Source organism: Fusarium tjaetaba (genome assembly GCF_013396195.1).
Source record: "Fusarium tjaetaba strain NRRL 66243 chromosome Unknown NRRL66243_c0000236, whole genome shotgun sequence".
NCBI classification, from domain to species: Eukaryota; Fungi; Ascomycota; class Sordariomycetes; order Hypocreales; family Nectriaceae; genus Fusarium; species Fusarium tjaetaba.
Genome location: NW_023501432.1, coordinates 1 through 17,973, shown reverse-complemented (window position 1 = coordinate 17,973; position 17,973 = coordinate 1). Strand labels below are relative to the sequence as shown.

General features: G+C 47.5%; 5 protein-coding genes across 5 annotated transcripts; 3 read left to right on the top strand and 2 right to left on the bottom strand.

The window, feature by feature from the left end:
• Positions 1 to 4,112: 4,112 nt before the first annotated feature.
• Positions 4,113 to 5,787, top strand: FTJAE_10179 (uncharacterized protein; the record flags this gene model as incomplete). Its single annotated transcript, XM_037342994.1, has 2 exons — positions 4,113 to 4,756; positions 4,809 to 5,787. 2 exons carry the CDS (start codon positions 4,113 to 4,115, stop codon positions 5,785 to 5,787), a joined length of 1,623 nt encoding a protein of 540 aa, XP_037202756.1.
• Positions 5,788 to 8,008: 2,221 nt separating this feature from the next.
• Positions 8,009 to 8,899, bottom strand: FTJAE_10178 (uncharacterized protein; the record flags this gene model as incomplete). Its single annotated transcript, XM_037342993.1, has 2 exons — positions 8,009 to 8,426; positions 8,475 to 8,899. The coding sequence occupies 2 exons, from the start codon at positions 8,897 to 8,899 to the stop codon at positions 8,009 to 8,011; spliced, it is 843 nt and encodes a 280-aa protein (XP_037202755.1).
• A 709-nt stretch (positions 8,900 to 9,608) lies between these two features.
• FTJAE_10177 (uncharacterized protein) lies at positions 9,609 to 13,238 on the top strand (the record flags this gene model as incomplete). The annotated part of the gene is made up of 3 exons (XM_037342992.1): positions 9,609 to 10,920; positions 10,972 to 12,182; positions 12,234 to 13,238. The coding sequence occupies 3 exons, from the start codon at positions 9,609 to 9,611 to the stop codon at positions 13,236 to 13,238; spliced, it is 3,528 nt and encodes a 1,175-aa protein (XP_037202754.1).
• Positions 13,239 to 13,587: 349 nt separating this feature from the next.
• Positions 13,588 to 15,314, bottom strand: FTJAE_10176 (uncharacterized protein; the record flags this gene model as incomplete). Its single annotated transcript, XM_037342991.1, has 4 exons — positions 13,588 to 13,700; positions 13,755 to 14,260; positions 14,310 to 15,089; positions 15,130 to 15,314. The coding sequence occupies 4 exons, from the start codon at positions 15,312 to 15,314 to the stop codon at positions 13,588 to 13,590; spliced, it is 1,584 nt and encodes a 527-aa protein (XP_037202753.1).
• A 637-nt stretch (positions 15,315 to 15,951) lies between these two features.
• FTJAE_10175 (mannosyl-oligosaccharide alpha-1 2-mannosidase 1B) lies at positions 15,952 to 17,634 on the top strand (the record flags this gene model as incomplete). The annotated part of the gene is made up of 1 exon (XM_037342990.1): positions 15,952 to 17,634. The coding sequence occupies one exon, from the start codon at positions 15,952 to 15,954 to the stop codon at positions 17,632 to 17,634; it is 1,683 nt and encodes a 560-aa protein (XP_037202752.1).
• Positions 17,635 to 17,973: the final 339 nt, after the last annotated feature.

Below are 17,973 nucleotides of genomic sequence, written 5' to 3'. Positions count from 1 at the left end.
GATCCGTTGCATCCAGTAGTGTATCCGTCATGAGAAGAGCTAGGACAAATGGAATTTGGCAGACCTGAGCTTGGCGCCACCTTCGGCCTTAGCCTTCCTGAAGAATTAACACCGGCCGTATCACAATCAAAGCGATTCTTCCGGTCAATACCTTGGCAGCCAAACGCCGAATTACATCGGACCAGTGTTGGGGGCATAGGGGAAGCAAGAGCCGCCAAGTAACTCTTCACACTATCAGCCGAAGGGTGTTACACGAAGGGAACTGGTCAGGTCATCTCACCAGTGGTATAGATGGCTATAACATGCTGTAGATATTACATGGCTACTTAGAATGGCTCGTGCCTGATGAGCGCAATGTTGACGCTGACTGTCGCGTGGCCATCTCCATCGAGAAGACCCGGAGAAGAGCAGCTCAAGCTCTTACCGAGGTTCATTTTGGTGATTACTGGAGTTAGTGTAAATACAGGCCCTTTTGCCTTCCTTCCTCGAATGTACCACCGGGATTGATTCTCGTTTCTGACTGCACCGCGTATCAGACTTAGCCCTTGTTATACCGAGTTATGGCCTCCGTGCTCGCTAGTCGATTGCAAGGGATGCCGCCCCCCTCAACTTGGCTTCATTTATCTTGGAATACAGGTATCTTGTAGAACTGAATCGTCTTTCCCAGCATCAAGCATATAAAGGACAACAAGGTTGAACCCTGTATTCGTTCACATAAATTGGTCACCCGAAGTACCCATCAACAAACACTGCACTGCACTGTCAGTTCAGTCGAGTTGCATCTCAATTACGATGATATTGGGACCCCAGGACGTGTTTGGCATGTCTATCAACACTCCTCCTGCTCGGACGGAGGGGATTAGCAGAGAGAAAGCTCGATACATGGTTTCCCCGGGCAGCTTTAACACGCAAAACACATCAATCCACGAAGCAAAGATTACGACTGAACCCAGAATTACCACCTGAATCCTGTTGCAACGAGAAGCATTGCCATTCAAAGGATAGTAATAAACAGACAGAAATGGCCACGGTTGGGTGCCAAATACGATTGAGCTATACTGAAACTTGGGTATACGCCGGGGAAATAATAGCCTTACAATAATTAGTGACATGCGCAAAGTGACTAGTGAGTCATCACGGAGTTACACACAGACATGTCTTGCTTGAAGAATCATTTTCCCCATGGTATCGACGGAACGTCCCCAATGCGGATACGCCTGACAAACACGACACATGGTGCCCGACTGCACGAACTAGATTAGCATACACCAAAATTTGCCAAACCTCGATATCAAACGCTTTTTCTGTAGCTTGGTATAATAAATATAGTTGACCAAGGTGGCTTCGAAGGTTGGCGTGTTCAAGCGCTTCTGAGACACTCCGCCCATAGTACTTCAATATTCACAGCTAAAAGTGTCAACATGCCGGGACAGATCTAGCCGCTTCCTTTCAATCTCGACCAGCACAACGAAAGCTGCATTGAGCTTGGCTGCTATGTATAGCCGCTAAGTATATGTAAAGCATGAAATGGTAAAAGGATTGGATGAGGATAGCTGAGCATGTTGATGAGTCGCCGGCGTCCATAGAAACTCGCGTGTAGAGAAGTTGCATGGACAATGTTTGCGTATGATTTAGATGCATTTCCGGACCGTAAACACAATGTTGACCTCACAGCACGCGCCTCTGAGATGTTGCTTGTCCAGCCCCTGAATTTAAACTTCAAGTTCTGTCAAGTCCTCTTCGCAACTTGCGTTATTGACATAGCAGTTTCATTTGCGAAGCTGTACCATTCATTTGGCCATCTTGCCGATCATTTTGGTTTTCTTTGTGGTTTGTTTACATATGTTTGTAATTCGTCAGTGAACTTCAAACATAAGCCTCGTTCTACAGGTCTCACTCTTGCGATACCCCCTGTAGTACCGCCCTCGAAACCTGCCCCATTTACAATAGCTGCAATCCCAGACCAACAGGTCGTAGAAAAAGAATGGCATGTAGTAGAATAGCGATAAGAGGCGAAGGAGCTGTCTCCGTGGCAGTAATCGAACGATTGCTTTGAGAGCTCTAGCTACGTAATGATTACCCCCCGCTGATGTCTGCGACTGGCTAAAAATATGAGTTGACTCTCTAGGCCCCTAGGTACCTTCGGGAGCCTCCAAAGCTCTCGTACTCAAGCTTACTTATTGGCCCACGGACGAATCATGTATGATGATGACCTGAATAAGCGACATGCACGGCCGCTGACCAGCATACATTGAATCGGCATCCTTACTCTTCATGATTAGGATAGCAAAGCAATTTTGATTGCTCGTCTGATCGAGGTTTGTCGAACCAATATGTCGTGAGAGCCAACATCCACAATGCTGTAACTTGTCAGTCGAGCTTTAGCGTGAGGCATCGAACTCCATTCCGGGGAGCATATCCGATCCAGTCTAGACATGGGCTGGGGGTGCGAAGTTCCCCGCATGAGATGATGGTTATGCTGTGCGAAGCATCCTGCTCCTGGTCGAGCTGATCGTCCTTAGAGTACTATTTTTTGACATCTCCGACTGCTGACGCTATCAGTCGTGACTCTTCAGTCAATATCTTGAACCAAATCAGTCCGCCGACTTTCATTCCGCCACAGAAGCCCTCCTTACTAAATATTTTCCACCATCTTTCTCACCTTGATTGTTTGGGACACCACGCCTTAGTACATTGTTGAGACTCTTCATCGGTACACATACGCATACATGTTTCAGCTTCCCTTTAACTATCCTTTTCTACTTCTTCTCTCTCATCAGGTGCTGCAATAACCCTCACATGGCCCTGGTATATCGACTTCAAGTCCGCTGGCATGGCAGATCTCGCTACATGGTGTCATGGTACCGTGGTCTTTCTACTTGTTTTATAGTGTTTGGCACTGGTATGATGTATTGGCTTTTTCTACTACGTGGGCCTTGTATTTCTTGGTCCTGTGAGACAAATGTTCGCAGAACTGGGCTACAGACAGAACTCATCGAGGACGGTAGTGGAGAAGCGCTTTTGTGAGGCCTGAGTCATGCAGCCGTGATCGCCAAGTTTAGTTTCTTCAACGTAGATAGGATATCTCAAGTCTTGTCCTTTCCGGCTTTGCGGGGATTGGCTTCATCCTCCCTTGGCATCACTTAGATACTGATCAACATCCCGTCTCAGCCTGTTTTCCTGGCCAATCTGATACGTCCACCCCTGTCCTCCACTGGAGCTGCCTCTTGATCCTGGTTGACTGAACTGGCTTTGCCGCCCTAGTCTATCCAGTCAGGCTTTTAAATGTAAATGTTCATGCTCGTACGCGGGCAGGATATGTTTTGTAGCAGTCCAAAGCTAGCTTATGGATATCAACAGGATTTATTGCCATCTCTCTAAACTCTTGGTGTAGGAATGCAGCAACGGTTTCCTCTACCATCACATTGCTTCAATCATGCCATACGTGAACCTGGAGTGACCATAAAGATTGACTTGTTCGCTTCTACTTCTTCTGAATTGAATAAGCAATAACCGTGGCCGAATTCCGCTCGCTCTTTGTTTGTTCTAGAACTAGGGACGTGTGCTTTACCCCCACGGTATCTTCCAATTACGCCCAGGCGTTTCATCTTTGCTGAAATGCGGGAGGTATGACACCTGGCAGACGTGCGAGTGTGCCCCACGAGGAGACTGGTGCACTTTTCCACAGACCTGCCATCAGATGTCCTAAAATTTCTTAAATTGTCATATATATCAATGATTTGATCTGTCAATCTATTGCCTAACTTATGATGGGAAAGCAATACATATCAAAGTGATTCTGCTTGTATCGTCAGCGATCTCAGTGGCCAATTCAAATGCACTGTATACCCGCGGCGGGCTTTGTTGTTGAGCAGGCTGTGACCAACGCAACCAACAGTTGTTCACATATGCACGCATCTATGATGTGGCAGGAGGCCCACCAGATAACCATATCTGGCTATCCAGCTTGCCCAAAGATCAAGTTCTCGACTGACCAGGCTGCCATTGTTTTCTACGCTTCTGATGTTTAAATTTATCCCCCTCCGGTTCCTACATACTCAAGACTAATTCAACGTCCCGTCAACCTCCTGCAGACCTTATCCTAGACCATAATGCCATCGCATAACGAAAAGCGAGTTCAGGGAGTCGAAAACCTGTCGCCTCACCAGGACGCGTCAGATGCCATCAACCAACTGGTGACCTTGCTTCACCAGTACTGCTCCGAGGGCGGGTTCGATGCCTTGAAGGGGATCATCGGAGAGAACGAAGGACTCAAGCGAGAAAAGACGAAGCTCCGAACCGCATACGATACGAATATTGAAGCGCTATCTCGTCATCAAACCGAGTTTGAAAGACAGAAGGTTGATTTTGAGAAGCAACTTGGCTCTCAAAAGGCACAGAACGAGGCAATACTCAAAGTAAAACAAGCAGCCGACGAAAGCGTCAAGAAACGGCAAGCTGAATTGGCGACACTGCAAGAAAAGCTCGAGTTGCAATCTTCGTCTGCCAAAAGTTTAATGAATGAGATCAAGAAAAAAGAGTCCACGATCAATGTCCTCGAAGCTACTAACGCTTCGCAGAAAGAAACTTTGTTGAAAGCAGAGAAGGAGTTGGCAACGTTCCAAAGTGAACAGAAGTCTATGCAAGAGCGAGTGGATGGTCTAACTACGAACTTAGGCGAAGCGCGCGGAAGATTGACAACCTTTCATTCCTTTGTGGTCAAACTTGACAACTTTGAAGCCAGAAGAGCTGAAGTGTATGTTAAAGCCAGATTGCTACTACGATCAATTTCTAATATGCTTGAGCAGTGGAGATGCTTTGGATAGTATATTAAAGAACGCGCTCAGCTTCGTCGAATCTTCTATTGGCATTACTCTAGACGATACATGCCTGGCCGATGTATCAGTATGGGCAAGGCTTCGAAATCACGCTTCCATCCAGCGCACAATCCCTCTGCCCGCTTCGAACTCTCCAGCCGCTAAGCAAATGAGGGTCGCAGCCGGTCTCAGAATCTACAGCATGGCTCTCGCCGACCATGTTTTCAAATCAACGTATCTCATTCGAAACAGTGATTTCGAAGATGTTCTACGGGACTTAGAGACAGAGGATCCAGTGCATGAAACTTTCACGCGTGCGGTTCTGCTGAAGATCCAGCCAGCAAGGCAAGCCCGAAATAGAGAAGCTGGTGCAAAGATGGTTGCTGATCAAGTTTCCGACGCCATTGCCGACTTGGTCCCTTCTTCACAGAAGGAAACTTTGAAAGCACGCCTATACCAGGTCTCCTTGGAGGCATGCAAGGCCTGGCTAGTTATTCAGCAACTACTGGAGCCAGTCCGCCCAGTCTTCTCTTTTCATATGCCTGAGGAATGGATGCCATTACCATCGCCGGTACCTCAACGCAACAGCAAGGCTGGGCCACCCAGTGCCGCTCGGGAACCTTTGGCTGCGCGGGTAGAAAACCAGGGTCAACAGACACGACGGTCGAGTGCCGAGTCTCAGCCGATAGAACTTGACGACATCATGCAAGTTGTTTGGCCAGCATTTCATGTTCCATCTTCTCAACTAGAGGATGATGTTGGTGATCAAGCCTCAGAACTTGTCCAGAGAGGTCATGTCATTACACGTTCACAATGCAGGGAAGCAGAGACCGAAATGTCACGTAGAAATGCGAGAAAGAACGCAAGACAGAACGGCGGGTCCAGCCCTACACAGAGGAAGAGACGAGACTCTGCTGTTTTTTTATCCAAGACTTTTCCTGGCGGTATTGGTACCGAAAAGGGCAATTGAAGTAGTTCCGTGCGGCTATGTGCTAGGCTAAGAACGATCCTATCAACACCAGCATAGTCGTCAGAGCTTTCTCCTTCCTTCCTTCTAAATCTCTTTCTTTGTCTTCATCTTTCTGTTTCTCTCAATTTGTTCCTCGTTTGTTCTTTCCTTCTGTCGTTCTTTGTATTCCTGTCTCTCCAGCAAGCATTCTCCTTTAACAGATTGTTTAGTATAGTTCCCTGTTTCACGTTTTATATAACGGTTATTTTTAGCAGTGTTCATCACTCATTTAGCTATAATATACAGAAAAACAAGTTATGGAAAACTTGGGTTTGAGAAAGAATCATGATACTCCTCATGGAAAAGCTAGTACCAAAATTTAGCTGCTCTGATGACGCTTTCCATGTGATACGAGCTTCATGGACGAGATTCGTTACTGAAGGAGGAAGTACGATACGAAAGTCCAGCATAGCTCGATAAGTATAACGTCATATGTTAACGGGCACGCTAACAGAGCGTACATTCTTTGCTGGGTGTATGCTATATTACTGTGTACCTATGGGTGTCCGAGCCACAGCAGAAATACCTCAAAGGTGTTCATCCGATCTGCAAGCGTTCTTGCGGCTCTTGGAAACTTGGCAGGTCTCTGTGTCTCATTGGCTCGATGTACCCATACTTCCTCCCTGAAGTTTAACATTTGTTTGACCCAATATGATGTAAGAGAAGTAAAGTTGCCTTGAGGTATTTCGCAGATTACTCGTCGTCCGAGGATTAGCACGTAGGTAGTTTTAACATTAAGAGGAAGCATATACCTAGTGCTAAGGTATGGGTAGACGACCAGTTCCGGGTTCTCAGTCATGGCCACGTAGAATAGGTCAGTGTTGACTAGACTCCCAATGATACAAATGAAGAGAAGTTTAAGTATGGCCTCAGCAGCAAGGAGTACTACGTACACCGGGAAGTCCAGTGAGGCTTTAATAAATAACGTCTTTTGTCCAGGATATCTAAACGGTATCAGCCCGCAAGCATAATCAGTTCTTTTCGTATACGCCGCTTAATCCTTATACACATACCTAAGTACTATAATACCATACCTGGGTATAATCGAAAGATAGTGTAGTTTGAGGAAGTCGTCGCTTGGCAGGTCCCTTCCGTAAATCTTCGATGCGTCTTAAACACTCATCGGCACTTACCGTATTGTTCCCTTCGCGAGTGGGCATGGAGATGTCGAACTAGATCAACGAAATGGAATACTCCTTTGACGATAGCGCCAATCAGGAAATTGATATGACAGGTGCTGAAGCCTTGTTTGAGACCTCGTGCAACAGCGAAGATGTATTTGCTAGGGCGGCGCGGCGCTTAGCTGCTGTTAAGAATGAAGAAGTACAAAAGATGCTTGAGGGTCTAGAGGGTAATGGGGTACTCTCTATCCTGCGCGATGGAGGCCAGTACTTAATACTAGGCGAGAATAGAACCTGTCTCAATGATGGACGTTTTCGAGACCATGAAGGGGATGACTTCATGCACTTTCCTGAACATTGAGAGGCACTTGATCGTCTATGTGATGTGTCTGACTTTCTGGGCTCCAAGAAACAAGTTTCGGCCATAATCAATTTGGCGGACTATATTCGTCATCTTTAGCATTTATATCATGCGGAAAGACTTTTGAGTCACTGGTTTGCTCAGTGATGCCGACATTATCATGATGAACTACTTAGTTAGATGTTTCAGTTGATTGCAAAGTTAGGATACGACGTATGATATTGCCATACAAGATGCGTGATATTATTGGAATTGTGATACCAGTAATCTAGAGACACACAGTGAATGAGAAGCCTCTCAGCCTTTGTTCCATAAGTTTTGATGGGAGTTTGTTTACACACGACTAACCACATGATAATAGTGACAAGCCAAGGCACCAGTCAGTGAAGAGGCTGGTCGATTTCCAACGGCGGTTAAGGCCTCTAAGTTCGCCAGGCTATCTAAACTTACGTCAATCTACCCGGCAAGTGTCAGGCTTCCGTGATAGTTTATGAACCAATGCTGTTCTTATTCTAATCACTTTGCGCTGGATCAATTAAGCTTCTATAAGCACATACCAAGCAAGGGCGTGGGGATCCCGCGTTCTCCACGGGCTGTGATCGTATGTGGCACCTGAAGCACCGACTTGGCTCGTTTCAGAGAGAATTGCCGCAGAGGAAGTTGCGGTGGCCATGATGTTTCTTTACTGGATCTTAAAGCTCTAGGAAGGTTGAACCGGGTGCTTCCACGCCTGATATGCTATCCAGGCCTGGTACGAACTCACAGCGAGCGAGGCTATTCCCAAGAGCACAGCAAAGATGACGCCGATAAGTGTAGCCATCATGACATGCCTCGCACCACTCTTTCTCTGCATCGACTGCTGGAGCCAGCCACGAGGTCGAGGAGTCTGGAGTTCGTTGTATAAGTCTGCTAGCCTGTCGGCTAAATAGACGTATGGAACGCTCTCTTCTCCTACTCGTCTCACTGAGCTGACTTCAAAGTTGAGGACATCTGGATCGAAAGAGCACTTCATTATGAGTGAGCGGAGAAGTTTCTTGGACCTTGGATCTGAAAGCGGGAACAGAGTTCCCTGGAGAGAGTCCAATACTTCAAGGACTAGTTGGCGTGGTAATACCCCTCTGCATAATATTAGTAGCCGTGAAATTCCTTTCTTGTTTGAACTTTACCTCTTGAGTGAAGAAGACGGACTGGAACAATCTCCAACATCCCGAGTCACTCTCAGCTGCTCTTTCAGAAAAGAGGTGTAATGATAAACCTCGAGGTAATTGTTCTTTCTGTCAAAATGCAGGTGGTTTCGAATATCCGATGTCGCCCTAATGGTGATACCCAGTCGTTTCTTCAGGTTGACAGCTTTGAGCTCCTTCTTGACCTCCGCAAACAACTCACTATTGTTGTAGCTAAGTACATTGTGATTGCCAAGTGGAAACGAGTCTTGGATGTATTTGCTGAAAGGTACGTCTTCTTTCCAGTGAGTTCGATATGTCCCCTTCTCAAGTCTATCGGAAGAATGATGAAGAGCCGAAGGGTCAATCATCAACAGTGTCTTCACGCCAAGTGCAACTGCATCGATTTGTTTCGCTCCATCGGCCATTTGTGAGCCCGAGCTTGAACGAGCCAGTCGGCACAACTCTGATAAAGTCGCATCGGGATTTGACTTCAAGATGGAAACGACTTGGAACAGATCCTCGTGTGTTTCTATTGGTCTTGTATTCGCAGACGTCGCGTCCATGTAAGTCGAGACGATTGCTTTGTAGTATGCAAAATACCGTTGAAGCTGGGGAATGCGACCACCAATGCAGCGTTGGTGGATACAGATATGAGGTTGCCGTTCATTGCAGGGCTGAGACAGATCCCACGACCATAAGGCCATCGCTACATTAAGATATGCATCCTGGCTGAGTTCGCTACTAATTCTTGATGCCATCGTACAAGGGAAATATTTATGGTGAAGAGTCTCAACATCAGCGAGCTTCAGGTCGAACGTCAGAGCGCAGAGCCTCGACATTATTACGACTTGAAAGAAAGCCTCGCGTGTTAAGAGCCTGATTGCAGATCCAGGCTTGAAAATAGACCTCGACTTGGTTATTGTGTAGTGATTGGTCTGATTTGCTGATGCTCATGCAGCTACTTATGCATTATTGATGCTTAACCACCGCCCTCGAAGCTGAGCCCCAAGCACATCTGTCGCGTCTTACATGTGCGGATATCCTCGACAGTATTGGTATTGAACTTGGTCAATCGAATCTTCCATCATTTTTCAAGAGATTCAGTTGTACAGAATAAACTTACCTTATGCCGAAATGACGACTGTTGAAAGATGGCAGGGGCAACTGCCGTCCCGTCTCAGAGGCGGCGAGAGAAGTTCAACCCAGGTGGCTACCCAAGATAGCCCCGATGTCGAATGCCCGGAAGGCCTGAGGCACAAGTTCTCAAACTGGCGAGCTTCTGTTCCCTTTCGTTCACCTCCAACCATCACATCAAAATCTGCGCAACAGGTAGATCCCAAAACACCCCAGTATGAGGAGTCTGATTCTGGTATCGGCATCACCACGCCGTTATCTCAAGATAGCCACAACGAGCCTCTAGGGTCGGAACTGCCCGGCACAGACCTCAGACTCTTCGACGGGCCTGTTTCTGACCGACTGAAAGCACGGTTCTTCGACATAAAAGTCCTGTACACCCAACCACTACTGGACTACATCCTCAAAAGGAAGAAGGATCCAGGAGATATCTCTATGAAGCTGAAATACCTGGGACTCAGCTCACTAGGCGCCCAACTCCATATTGTCATTCAGTGCGAAAGAAAGATCGCCAAGCGAGTGAGGAAATTCTTCGTGCAAGGTCATGTTGAAGAAGAGCTTTTGCCTGACTTTCGGGTCTTTGTGCTGGAAAAGGCACTCATGCGACTGACGGATGACAATGCGATAGAGATTCTGACAGACTCTATGCCAGAGAGAACATGGTGCGGCACGCCGATTAGACTTAGGCGAGGCAATGCATCTGTCGTGGCGACTTTCGGCGGTATCATTGTGGTTGAAGCCACCCACAAACGTCTAGTTGGCTTAACGGCTGCCCATTCTCTAAAGAAATTGCACCGCCCTCCATCTGATCATCTCTCAGCTCATGAGGGAGACGTCCCGTTCTCTTCCTCCTCATCAGACGCTTCCGAAAGCGAAAGCGACTCTGATGGCGAGTCCACAATCACGACTCAAAGTTCACTGCAGCACCCCGAGCCCTTGAACGATAAGGGACTGGATACCACTGTATCTCAAAACACCTTGGAAATCGGCACCATCCTTTGCAATACATTCGATGCCCCGATGGCACAGAACTATGACTGGGCTATTATCGATTTGGATCAACAAGCGACATTGCCCAATAGAATAGTCCTGGATGGACAATCTGACTCGTCAGATTTTGAGGAGGAAAGCGACCTTGAACCCATCATGTTTCCAGTGGGGAACCCTTGCGTATCAGTGTCTAGGCAAGTCATGGTACTGAAGCGAGGTGCCAAGCTGATTGGAGAGATGTCTCTTGATACTTCCTCTGTGCTGATATCCCCTGGATCGTCGTTCGTTGAGGTTTACGATCTTACCATGGAGCATGGCTGTTGTGAGTGATAATGAGTACTCTGCTATAACGAACTGACTAACGGGCTCTCAGCTTTAAGTCCTGGTGACTCCGGCTCATGGGTAGTCGATGCGAAGACCTCCGTATTATATGGCCATGTTGTTTCGATTGATGCCTTTGGAGAGGCCCAAGTGATGCCTATTCGTTCGACTCTCGACAGTATCAGGGCTCAAATGAATGCCACACGAGTGTTCCTGCCCAATAGTGATGAGATGCAACTGTTGCAGGAGGAGTCGAGGAGTCGTACTCCAGCCAAATTGGACGTTTCACCGGTCACTGAAGAGTACGAAAAGCAGGAAGGTACATCGACAACTCACCCAGAAGGTATGAAGGGAGGCCAACCTGCATCATCCCCATCTTCGTCTAAGCGCGTAGCATCTCGACAAGAAGTTATTGCACAGAGCCTCGAGATCGCTCGTGAAACTCCTGACGGGGCTTCGTATCCTTTGATCAGAGATATCCTTGAATCTGCACTGGAAGAAATATGGACCAGGGTACAGGATCAGCCCGACTCGTATATCATGACGAAAGATGAGTTTGCCGTCTTCAGCTTTTTCATGGACCGCTTCGTCGGCGATAAAATGGCAATCGCTGCTCGAAAGAGATACTGGAAAGCCATAATGTCCATAGACTCTTCGGAGCCTACCAAGACTGAAAATGACGATCTCGCTCAGATTGACGCCATTCGGGAGTTGGTTCAGGCTTCGTATCGACGCATTGGCAAATATGGCCCCGATTTCTCCAATGTGGCTACTAAACTGTACAAACTTGAAATGACTCTCAGGCGGTTGCGAGATGAAGTTGCGGAGGAACAAGACGAGTTGCCTGTGCATATCCAACAATCATACACAAATCATCTTCACTCACTAGTCGAGGATTGGGATTTCGCAATGAAGCGAGTCAAATCCTTACTCGATACTTATCATGATGATGAGATAATTCTTGCAGGAGAGGAGGCTTCCAAGAGCGGTGAACTGAAACCCATAGAGCCTATCTTTGCCGGCAAAAGGATGGCTATTGAGCTACTACTGGACTCAATCCAGTTACAAAAGCCTCAAGTTTACGATCAACACCAGTCTGACCTCCTCGAAAAGATCAAGGATAAGGTCGACCACATTGCTGCCCATCTCTTCGCCAACTGGAATGCCGAATCCTTTTCAGGAGGGAATGATGATTTATGGCGATATTTCCAGGAGCTGCTGGAGAAAGAAGGATTTTCTTCCCAAGTCCTAAGCAAGAAGAAAGTTAGTTATATGATATCTGAAGCCCTTTGATCAAATATTGACCTGGAACAGGATGTTCTCATAGCGTATATCAACGACCTTGGATATATTGCCGATACCGCAGCCAGCACATTCTCTCATGCTCACAAACCACTCGACAAACCCCTGGACTACGTCCCCCACGATGAAAAGAAGTCAAATGTGGATAACAAGTTCGATACAAGTATACGAATTGATCTCATTACAACGGAGGACATTATTGCCTCAGATAATGAGGATTCAGTCATCCGACAGATCGAGCGTAGATTTTCACCAAAGGGACCAGACACTTTGCAACAGAACATGTCATTGGAGGGTTGGTCAACGAAGACCTCTCAGCTAGCCAAGGAGACATCACCCAACTATGTCTCGTCTCTGTCCACATATGGGCGCAAGAATGGCACGCGTGGTCCTGCTCAATCTTCTGGGCTTGTGAGCCAAGATCAAAACGGTAGAGCAATAGCTGATGATGCCCTTTGGACCAAGATATCACGCAAACTTGTCAGTGTCGAGGCGCTTCAACGAGCGGGGGTGCGCTACGAAGCAAGGCCAGATTATGTGGCAATACTTGGCGATTTGTCCAGGGAAGAAGTGGCAAAGCTCGTTCGCGAAAGTGAAGCGACAACCACCTCCCGTCCTCCACCTCCGTATCCTGAAGAAACCCTTGCCAGACAGAGACGTCTTTTTTGCTCAAACCGCGACGACGAAGAGATATCCTTCATCCCTTTGATGGAAGGCGATTATAAGGGTAATGCAGTTGTTCGAACACATCGTAGGAGGGCTGTCAAGGACCGTGATAGAGATGTCGCGTGGCATCCCCCGCGCAGAGGGGCCGAAAAGAAGCAAGAGAAGCCCGGTAGTAGACAAGAGAAGTTCAACGGGAGGTATTACAATCGAGCTCCCAAAATCCCAAGGCGTGATGGACTTCACCACAGTGTGAGGGCCTATGATAAGGGTGGCCGAGGTGGTGTAGTTGGAATTGGCAGCGCTGCGGTAAGCTTGCTCAGTGTGCTATCTGAGGCTGCGTCAACTTTTTAGACACGAGATATGTGTTTTTGACTGTTTGTTAGTTTGGATCTCAGGTAGCTTTGTGCAGATCGTAGAAATCGGATATAAGAATATGAAATTTTGGCGTCGAAGGTAAAGAAACATGAAGCTCGAGCCTAGGTCACATGGACCCCAGGCTGGTTTTACACAAATGCAGCGAAGCGCGTACACTCTCTCGATGCGCTCTTTTACAGCATCAGCTTAGATGACTTTAGGAGACTTTAGAATGGACAGGCCCTAAAGGTTAACGGGTTTATTTCTCCTGATCCTGAACGATTGTTGTCGCATCCCGCTCTGGCTTCCTAATGCTTCATACACGACAGGCTCTCTTTGCCCACTTCTATCGTATTCCAGCTTTCATGTAGGACTCGTCGTCGGCTCTTGGATTTCCATCTATCTCGTATATATCCGCTCTTTGCAACTCCTCGTGCGCAGGGTAAAAGTAGTATGTGTCTACAACCTCAGTCAGTACTCCCACAACGACACAACATTAGAGGGTTTACATACCAGATTTTTGTTTCCTCCGGATCAGAAAGTAAGTGATTCCCAGCCCTATCAGCACCGCTCCAGCTACAGACCCTACAACGGCGCCACCAATGACCGCACCAGAGGGTGAACCCGAATTCGAACCACTCCCTCCATCTGGTCTTGAACCCTCGGATGTAGAGCCCGTGTAAGATGCGGAAGGCTGTATGACGCCCGTAGTATTCTCGCACTTCTTCCCCGTCTCTTCGTCAAATACTCTCACCAGGCTTCTTTCGCGAGTGGCATTCGCTTGCCAGAGCGTGAAAGTCCCAGCATCATGATTGACCATGAGATACGTTGCTGTGAGGAAATATCGCCCGAGGATCGGCGGTTCGTCTTCAACGTCTGTTATAAGAATGTCGCGTTTGGATGTATCAGTAGTTCGTGAGCCGTTGGAGGCGATGTCAACGGTGGGAATCATGTATTGGTTATTCGGGACGCGGATCTTGAGACCGGAGTCGAAATGGAAGGTCAAGTCTGCCAAGAATCTACAAGCGTCAGTAAGTGTGACCATAACTGGAGATTGGTTCAACGTACTGCTTGTCCAGACCTGTCTGAAGTGCGTTCCAGTGAAGTCCGCTAGACGAGTAATTCGTCTTCAAACCACTGATAGACTCAAAATTTCGTACATACGGCGTCGGCGCTTCAAGAAGCAAGTGGTTCGCCGGATCGATACAACACTGTAGCGTCGTCCCCTTGGGAAAGATGCTGACATTCGTTCCACCGAGATAGTTGATCTGGATATCAGTCAAAGTCACCTTCATACCAGTCCAGCACCCATCCGAACCATCGAAATCCCCATACACAAGAGGCGCAGTGTAATTGTTCCCAGAAACTTTCTTCTCATCATAGCCACCCAGTACCAAAGAGCCGTCCAGAGGTTCTTTGATCCACATACGGCCCCAGAAGATAGACCATACTCGCGAACCAATCTTCCCAGCTTCACGTAGAGCATTGAGATACGTTGAATTTCTGCCCAGGCCAAGGGGACTTAGAGTGCTGTATGTATCATCCCATTTACTTGTAGGTATACCAAAGGGAAAGTCGTCGAGATCAGCTGAACCTTCAAGGTTGAAAGTGTCAACTGCGCCGTTTGCGCTTTTGACGAGATTACGAACGCCATATTGCCCCCCTTTGAAGAATGTCTCGTCTGGTGCACCGCCTGCTTTGACGATATCCCTTGCTCCTTTGAAACTCGTCGACTTTTCTTCGTTGAATATTCCTCCTCTTCGGGTTTCGCATGATTCGTCGTTTGGAATGCCTGAGTCTTTGCAGAATGGGTCGGCGTATATCCATGTGTTGTTCAAATCACTGTCTCTGTTAGTCGTAAATAGTGGTTATTGAAGTGGAAACGTACGCCCATGGTAAAAGAACGAGGTTTTGAGACGGTGTTCCTATTTTGGCTGGGATTCCTTTCATGAATGAGTTGGGGATATCTGAAAGGACTTGGACGTCTTGTAGCGGAAGAACTAAGGGCTCGGCATCGCATGATGATGAGAAAGCCTCTCGCACGAAGAGAAATGTTAACAGGAACCGATACATCGCGGATATGGCATCACAAAAGAAAGAAAGAAATGAAATGAAATAGTATTTCAGAAAATCATGTTCATGAATGCGAGCAGAAAGCGCATATTGTTATTTGTCGTCCACGAGGGCTAAGGCTCGTGCCCATCCTAACCAACAACAACGCCTCAACCTGCCAACCACTTACACAAGCCAAGTCCTCAAAGAACACCATCCCAATGACCTATTTTCTCGGGAATCGGGCAAGGCGAAAGGAACACTTATACTATGTATAGCGTCAAAGCCAGGATTTCCACAAGCGGAAATAGTCTCGTTTTGGGCGTCGGGACCACCAACCCCATCGAGTAAGACACCACCTCACAGGGCTTAGTAGGCTCCAGGGAGCAAGAAAACATCAGATCTTGATTTTAGGTGTCAAAATAAATTCTGCAAATACAACCTAAACTCATCATAAGTTATCCTAACCTTAGGCTATACTACCTAAGTCTTTTTGTCCCTTAGGATCGGGGTCCCTCGTATTCTTTTCTCCCCTCGGCTGGCTTACCACGACCTCTAACTCAATCCGTAAACTGCAACAAAGAAGTCATCCATTTCAACACATCTTACACCTTTTTTGTTTCTGTTTTTGTTTTTATTTTCTTTGTCTCAGCACACCATGTTTCGTCGCCGTGCTTCAAGACGCCTCCCTTCACGCGTCGTGCTAATCGCCGCCTTTCTCACAACACTCTTTCTATGGCGTCAATTATCACACCAAAGCAGCGTGGTCTTGGTAAAGAGCTCTTTTGACTGGTCCACCGTGGGGCTCGTCCATCCGCCGGCGGACATCAAGCCTCTTCCTGTTGGCCACGCAAAGCGCATGCCAAAAATTCAAGCTGAGAAGCGTAAATTTGTAAAAACGGGAGAGACTGGCAAGAGGAGAGATGCGGTGCGCAGGGAATTTAGGAGAGGTTGGGAGGCGTATAAGTTAAAGGCTTGGGGGAGGGATGAGCTTATGCCGCTGACGGGACAGGCGAAGGATCCTTTTGGCGGGTGGGCTGCTACGTTGGTTGATGCGCTGGATACCCTTTGGATAATGGATCTCAAGGTGGAATTCAACGAAGCTGCGAGTGCGGCTGCGGCGATAGATTGGGGGAAATCAGACGAAAAAGCAGTGAATCTCTTCGAAACGACAATTCGACACCTCGGCGGTCTTCTCAGCTCATATGAACTGAGTCGCGAACCAGCATTATTACAAAAAGCCACTGAGCTCGGAGAAATGCTATATCTCGCCTTTGACACGCCAAATCGGCTTCCTGGTTTTTGGCTCAATTTCGAAGATGCCTTGAAGGGTAAACAAGTCGCTGGTATTCACGACCCTTCAGCGTCACCGAGCTCGTTGGTCATGGAGTTTACAAAGCTCTCACAATTAACCAACGACCCCAAATTCTACGATGCGACAGATCGTGTATCGCGGTTCTTACTCAGGGTCCAGAATAACACTCTTTTGCCGGGGATGTGGCCTATGTGTCTTGACTTTCAGAACGAAGCTGTGCATGATAACACGTTTTCGCTTGGTGCCCTGGCTGATTCTCTTTATGAGTATTTGCCAAAGATGCATGCCCTTCTCGGCGGTTTGGACGAAAACTACGAAATTATGTATCGCACGGCAGCGGCTGTTATCATAAAGCATTTGCTCTACAGACCTATGCTGCCGAACCAAGAAGACGTGCTGTTTCTAGGCGATGCTCGGGTCGGTGAGAAGATCGAGTTGAGCACAGAGTCTCAACATCTTACCTGTTTCGCAGGAGGAATGTTTGCACTCGCCGGAAAACTCTTTAATATCGAACAGCATGTTAATATCGGAGAAAGACTTGCACGAGGCTGTGCATGTGCATACAGCGCTTTTCCAACTGGTATAATGCCCGAGATCTTCGACCTAGTAGCATGTCCAACCCTCTCCCCCTGCGAATGGAACGAAACGCTCTGGAGACCGCAGAATAACCAAAAACTCCCTCCTGGATTCCTGCACGCGCGCGATCCGCGATATATTCTCCGCCCAGAAGCTATAGAGAGCGTTTTCATCATGTATCGCCTCACGGGGGATGCGAAGTGGCAGGACATGGCGTGGGATATGTTTCAGGCGGTCGTGAAGTATTCGAGCACCGAGCTTGCGAATGCGGCTGTTGATGATGTTACGAGTACGGAGACGTCAAAGACTGATTCCATGGAGAGTTTTTGGTTCTCGGAGACGTTGAAGTATTTCTACTTGATCTTCTCGGACCCGGATTTGATCAGTCTGGATGAGTTTGTGCTGAATACGGAGGCGCATCCTTTTAGAAGGCTTTTGAGTCGTGATTAAGCAATGGCGAGCTCAGGATCAAGTGTTACTGAGGGTTTCATCTCGCTGGTCGAGTTGAAGCTTCGACGATGGATTCCAACGACCTTGGCGCTGGGCGTACCAGCGTAACCCGTCAGCGTCCGCATCATTCGTGGCGTGGTTTTCATGGTTATTATCAAGACAAAAGCGCGAAATATGGACGTATGAGGAGGCCCTTGGGGAATGAAAAAACACGAAACCTAAGTTTAGGGTGATAAAATAAACTCCATAAAAGGTATCCTAAACTCATCCTAAATTTATACCAAGTTACCTAAATCTTTTTATTAGCTAGGCTCAAGGTCCTGAGCTTTATTTCCTCCC